The sequence below is a fragment of the Pterocles gutturalis genome, unplaced genomic scaffold, assembly GCF_000699245.1.
Source record: "Pterocles gutturalis isolate BGI_N339 unplaced genomic scaffold, ASM69924v1 scaffold42271, whole genome shotgun sequence".
NCBI classification, from domain to species: domain Eukaryota; kingdom Metazoa; phylum Chordata; class Aves; order Pterocliformes; family Pteroclidae; genus Pterocles; species Pterocles gutturalis.
This window is the reverse complement of record NW_010104501.1, coordinates 268-6,612: the sequence shown is the minus strand read 5'-3', so window position 1 is coordinate 6,612 and position 6,345 is coordinate 268. Positions and strand designations below refer to the sequence as shown.

The 6,345-nt window shown below is 60.1% G+C and overlaps 1 protein-coding gene across 1 annotated transcript in view; it reads right to left on the bottom strand.

The window, feature by feature from the left end:
* The window catches only part of EXOC3L1 (exocyst complex component 3-like 1), a gene marked incomplete at both ends in the record, with an annotated part of 6,556 nt that extends 304 nt beyond the window's left edge, over positions 1-6,252 (bottom strand). The window contains 9 exons of the mRNA XM_010087089.1: positions 341-463; positions 1,426-1,555; positions 1,884-1,994; positions 2,748-2,848; positions 2,942-3,067; positions 3,240-3,357; positions 3,665-4,325; positions 4,627-4,846; positions 6,088-6,252. Of these exons, the coding sequence (XP_010085391.1) occupies positions 341-463; positions 1,426-1,555; positions 1,884-1,994; positions 2,748-2,848; positions 2,942-3,067; positions 3,240-3,357; positions 3,665-4,325; positions 4,627-4,846; positions 6,088-6,252 (1,755 nt within the window). The remainder of the gene's footprint in view (positions 1-340; positions 464-1,425; positions 1,556-1,883; positions 1,995-2,747; positions 2,849-2,941; positions 3,068-3,239; positions 3,358-3,664; positions 4,326-4,626; positions 4,847-6,087) is intronic.
* Positions 6,253-6,345: the final 93 nt, after the last annotated feature.

Here is a 6,345-nt window from a genome sequence, read left to right as displayed (position 1 = left end):
AGCAGCGAGGGCAGCCTGCTAGGAAGCCCCCTGGTCAGAGGGACAGAGAAAGTAGCTGCATCTGGGGGAAATCAAACATGGTGGTGTCCTCACATGGGTTCTCTGGCAAACCCAGAAGCGCCTGCGGCAGCAGCGAGGGCAGCCTGCTAGGAAGCCCCCTGGTCAGCGGGACAGAGAAAGTAGCTGCATCTGGGGGAAATCAAACATGGTGGTGTCCTCACATGGGTTCTCTGGCAAACCCAGAAGCGCCTGCGGCCCCCCTGCACCCTGCACCCAGCCGCCCAGCCTCCGTGCCTTTCAGACGAGCAGCCATTCGAAGGACACCCCACAGCAGCCGTACCATGTAGAGAGGTTTCCTGACGCGGGAGAAGTCCTTTGCATATTTGTCAATCACCTCGCACATGCTGCTGACCAGCTGGGACCCAGAGAGCCACTTGCGGGAAGGCAGCTGCAGGCAGAGGGGCTGCAAGAGGCAGAGGAGCTGCGTCCAGCGCCTGTATCGCATCCCACCACCACTGCCCGGCAGCGTGTCCGCTTTGCCTTGTAAAACCCCCAAGCCCTACTGACAGCCAAAAGTCAACAGCAAAATACACAAATGGTCTAAATTAAGCAATTATGGAAATACACAGGGGCTGCCCCTCCCTGACACCCAGAGATCCCCATTTCGGAACTTTAGCTGGGTCATGATGCCCCATCATGGGCAGCACCCGGGGTCTGGGCAGCAAGCTGCTCCTCAAATATTCGCTTTTGGCCTTTCCTGCTGGGATTTCATTCCTAATTTCCAGTTCCCTTGTGTAGACATGTTTCTGGCCGAGGGCTTTGCCCTCCTCCCGCCCGCTGTCCTTGCCCGTGCTGCCTGCAGGCAGACATTCCTCCCATGTCTCTGCCGGCCGGGGCAGCCTTGGTGCTGCCTGCCAGCCTTTCGCCCTTTGGCTGCTCCTTTGTTTTCATGGCATTCAAGCCCAAAATAGCAACGCCGTTAATTATTCCTGGTTTTTGGTCCAGACTCCAGGAAAGCTAAATTTGACCACACTGGCAGGAAGCGACTCAGGCAGTTGTATCCTCCCCACGGATGCTGCCTCTCTCCATTTGGTTTTCTGCCACAGAACGGCTGTAAAAAGGAGTGTGAGGCATCCCGGGGGGCTGTGGATCCCAGTCCCTGTCGGTCAGTGGTTTGGGGGCCACGAGCCACCTACCCCAGCAACACGGGGTGGTGCCGGGGGGTGGCAGACAGCGGGTGAGCTGCTGGCGGTTTATCGAGGGCTGGGAGCCAGGCTGGCAGAGATGTCTGCGGGATGGTAGTGGCCATGGGGCACGTGCGGGGGATCCTGGGCAGGAATTAACCTGCACCTGGGGGTGCAGCAGCGCGGCTGTTCTTGCTGGGGCTGGGGTTGCTGCAGCCCTGCCAGCCTCGGGGAAACGCACCTGCAGGTCCAGGAGCAGCTCCTCCAGCAGCAGCTGGCAGGCTTTCTTCTGCGTCCTGTCTAGAGCAGCCCGGAGGGACGTGGGGACTTCTCTGCGGGCAGCGTCGGGGTGCAGAGACGAGACAGAGGAGCTAGGAGAGAGAGAAAAAGAGAGGGGACAGGTAGCCTGGGAAGCACAGTGGGGACACTGGTCCCACGTGGGGATGGGGAGTGAGTAGTGGGGTTGCTACAAGACCCACAAGGTGCTGGTGCACGTTACCCGAGAGCCAGGTTGTTGTTGAGCGTGGCCAGCAGGTAGGAGACGTAGTGCTTGGGTCGGGTCCGGTCCTTCTGGTGTTCCTTCCCGCACTGCACCAGGGCTTCCCGCAGGCTGCAACACAGCGAGTCCTGGTCCCACGTGGGGATGGGGAGTGAGTAGTGGGGTTGCTACAAGACCCACAAGGTGCTGGTGCACGTTACCCGAGAGCCAGGTTGTTGTTGAGCGTGGCCAGCAGGTAGGAGACGTAGTGCTTGGGTCGGGTCCGGTCCTTCTGGTGTTCCTTCCCGCACTGCACCAGGGCTTCCCGCAGGCTGCAACACAGCGAGTCCCCCGCCGTGGTGGGCACAGCCCCTGACCTCTCGCCACAGGACCTGCAGCTGGGGTGCTCCTGGGGCCACGGGGACCTCCCCCAGCCTTCCCAGTTCACTTGGCTCTTCCAGCTCCTGCCACCAGTTCGGGGAGAGCCGGGCTGTTGGGTAGGGTGGGACAGTGGGACCCATTCTGGACACCTCGGGAGGGCAGGGCTCAGCGCTACCAGAGAACACTTGGGGCAGAAAACCCTGCGAGCTGATGGCCCCTGGGGCTGGGACAGCAGCCCCACGGGTAGACATGCTGCTGATAAATACGTGAAGGGTGAGTGTCAGGAGGATGGAGCCAGGCTCTTCTCTGTGACATCCAGTGATAGGACAAGGGGCAATGGGTTCAAGCTGGAACATAGGAGGTTCCACTTGAATATGAGGAAAAACTTCTTCCCGGTGAGGGTGACAGAGCACTGGAACAGGCTGCCCAGAGAGGGTGTGGAGTCTCCTTCTCTGGAGACATTCAAAGCCCGCCTGGATGCGTTCCTGTGGGATCTGATCTAGGTGTCCTGCTCCGGCAGGGGGATTGGACTAGATGATCTTTCGAGGTCCCTTCCAATCTCTAACATTCTGAGATTCTGTGATTCCTGTGACCTGGATGAGCGCCGGGTTCCCCACGGCACATCTCCACCATCAGCCTCTGGGGCTCAAACCCGGGGAGCCAGGGCTGTGAGGGTGGGCAGGGGTGCGAGGGGCTCCACTGACCGGCCCAGAAACGCCTCCAGCTCCTCCAAGGCCATGTTGTAGACTTTTTGCTGCAGAGAGTCTGTGATCAAGGAGGCCACGTGGATGTTCTCATTCAGCATCTGCATGGGGAGATGAGAGGGGAGGTGAGTCAGCAGGAGGCTGCAGGCTACGGCCCCTTTTTTGGGGGCTCTGAGCATGGCCATGGGACCCACCTGCATGACAATGACAGGCAGGGCTGACTGGAAGAAGCCCTGATGGTCCGTCTCAGGTTCTTCTTCCCTAAACCATTCCTTGAACTCCACCTCCAGGGTCCTCTGCATCCACTCGAGCACGCTAGCCTGGGGGATGGATGCCCACCATGGTCAGCCCAAGAAATAGGTGCCAGCTCCCTTGAGACCCAACACCCAGCACAGCAGCGAGTCCTGGGCCTTGTCCCACAGGCTCATGCTCTCTCAGTGGTGGGTGTTTGGTCCTCATACCCACTGCACGTGTGCCGTCCTACTCACCCACCTTGACTTTCACCACGTATTTCCTCTCCATCTGATCAATGAGCTCAGGGGACAACAAGGGACCCAGAGCAGAAACGTCCACTTCTGGGAGAAGGTCAGGGTGACCCATCATCTCTGGGCTGGCGGGCAGAGGTGGGACAGAGCTGGGAAGACTTGTATTTTCCAGCAGTTCCCACCTCTCCCTCTGCCCACCCCGTGGTCATCCTCAGGCAGCTGGAGCCACTCTCCTAACCCATCTGGGTGCTGGTGGACAGCCAACCTAGTTGGGTGTTGGTGGACAGCCAACCCAGCTAGGTGCTGGTGGACAACCAATCCAGTTGGGTGTTGGTGGACAGCCAACCCAGCTGGGTGCTGGTGGACAAACAACCCAGCTGGGTGCTGGTGGACAAACAACCCTGTTCAGTGCTGGTGGACAACGGTGCTGACCTGTGATACACATGAAGCGCCCACTCAAGGAGGAGGAAGAGCGCCTGTTTGTCCAGGTCCTCTCGGAGGATGTCCTGGAGGTGGCTGGCGAGGGCCTGGTGGTAGGTGGCAGTGCAGAGGCTGAGGATGTTGTAGTGAGGCGGGACGCACTGGACCATCAGGTCCTTCACCACACGCAGCTCAGCCACGATATCCTTCTGCAGTGCTACCAGGTGCTTGGCCAGCCCCGGCCCCTCGGCGTCCATGCGGATGGCATGGAAGTGAGCTCCTGTGATGGTTTCCTGGAGAACGCGGTAGAACTTCTGCCGCCAGCCCTTTGGGCGGCCAGGGGGCAGGAAGGTGGCCTCCAGGAGCAGAGTATCATCTATTTTTTCCTCCCGTTCAATGATCCTTACAGCGGTGACAAAGAGAACCGGGTCTTCGTGCACCAGCCGCAGGCTACTGCCCACAATGTCCCAGAGCTGCTTGGCCAGGCTCTCTTTGACCTCCCGCAGGCCACCGAAGTAGGACAGCACCGTTGTCTGGGCACTGGAGAGCCCGCGGAGGTGCAGCTGGGAGAGGATGTCATCCCGGAGGTGCTCCATCGTCATGAGCTCCGCATGGGCCTCCAGGAGATGCTGCCCATGGAGCAGCTGCAGGGTGTGGGAAAAAACCTCGTGGACTGCAGGAGAGGGAGGAGAGATGCTGGGACTGAGCGTGGGGAGGGAAGGAGGTCGGGCATCGGGGTCACGGGCACAGGTTAGTAGGGAGATGGTGAGGGGAAGGGTCGGAGATCTGGGGCTCTGGGAACACTGTGCTGGACCACAGGCCCCAGGAAGGCAGTGGCATCTCCATCCATGGAGACTTTCCAAACCCAACTGGCAAAGCCAGAGTGACCCGCTCGAGCTTTGCCGCCAGCCCTCCCAGGCCCGGACTCAAATTCTCCCCAGCCCAAATCCACAAGGACTGGGCCAGTGCCTTACCCGAGAAGAGCTGGGGCAGCACCTGGACCACCGAGGCCAGCTGCACGTGCTCTGCCATCAGCGCCCGCATCTGCTGGAGGCCCTGGAAGCGGTCTGCGCTGTCGAGCAGGGCCCACCGCGCAGCCCCCAACTCCTGGCACACGCTCTGCACCTCCTGGGCCGCCGACCGCAGCTGCTCCAGCCCCGCACTTACCCCCTCCAGGTAGGACTGGACAGTCGACTGGGGAGCAGAAGAGGATGGTGGGGCAGTGGAGCAGCCCCCAAAGGCTGGAGGACTCCCGCACCATTTGCCCCAGCCCTGCGAGGTCCCTCTCGCACGCACTCTCCCAGCCCCACGAGGTCCCGCCTGCCTCTGCCATCACGCCATCCTACCATTCCACCTCCCAGACCTTCTGCCATGACCCCATCCCATCGGACCCAAGCCCACACGGCCTCTAGAAGCCCACTCCAGCAGTAGGAATGGCTCAGATGGGGATGGGGCAATGGCTGCTGCGCATGAGGTGGGAGCAGGGGGTGAGCACAGCAGCGGGGCGAGCAGTAACCAGATGTCTCCTTTTAGTTTGAAAATATGACTTTGCTTCTGCAAAATAGTAGCACCAGAGGGCTCCCATGTACCCCCCAATGTTAACGGCATGAAGCACCTTGGTGGCCATACGAACCCTCCTCCCAAATGGATTTCCATCTCTTCCCAGCCCTGCAGCGGCGCTGGCACATCTCCATGCCCAGTTTGCCCATTTAACTCCCAGCTCCTGGTGCCAAGGAGCACTTTTACCCAGCGTCACCAGAAGCAAGTTGTTTTCTCCACGGCCACATCACTCAAAGCCAGTTGCCTCCATGGCCAATTCACCCACATTCAGGTAGGAGAAACCATCTCCCAAACAATCAGGAGAAGGTTGGGGTGCTCAGATTGCTTGGGTCCTGAGGTTAACCCTTCCTCAGGTTGTGCAAAATGGGTGGCCCTGGGCAGGGAGGTGTGGCCGGGGACCGGGGACCGCCCTCACAGGTGTGTGCAGAGATGTTTCTCCTGCCAGGATCCACAGGCAGGGTCAGGCTGGAGCTCTTTGCCTCCTCCCAGCCATGGGGAAGGGGAGCCTTTGGTGCTGGGATGGGATGGTGATGGGGAGAGCTGATTCCCACCCACGGGATGCACTGAACACCCTTGGTGTTCTGTTTTGAAGGATGGTCGGACACACGGGAGACTTTTTTTACACTTTTAGAGATATTTTAACACTTAGACACTGCCCAGGGGGAGGGCAGGGGGTGCTGTGGGGCTTTACCAGATCTTTTCCCCCAAACAATTGCATTTCTCCCACCAAGCGCCAGCCAAAGGACAAGATTTTGCAAGAAGTGGGGGAAGAAAAGATGATCCAACACAGAAGAGGGGACCCTGGCTGGGATCCCCGCCCGGGGGAGGTGGTGGGGCTGCGGGCATCCCTGGGGTGGGCTGTGGCAAACACCCACCTTCAGCCGGGACTGAATGGAGCTGTTCCTCTGCATCTCTCGGCTCCGATACTTCCCGAGCCCCTCGAGTTTCTCAGGGCGGTAAAAAACCCCTGAAGCCCATTTCAGAGCGGCTCCTCTCGCCAACTTCTCAGCCTTCTCCGCTTCTGGCCACTCCTCATCTGGGGATGGAGGCAGGCATTAACGAGCACGGCAAAGACTCTCCTGGCCCGGCAGGAAGGGCCCCCGAGGCCAGGGGCAGGAAGCCAGCCGCCAGCG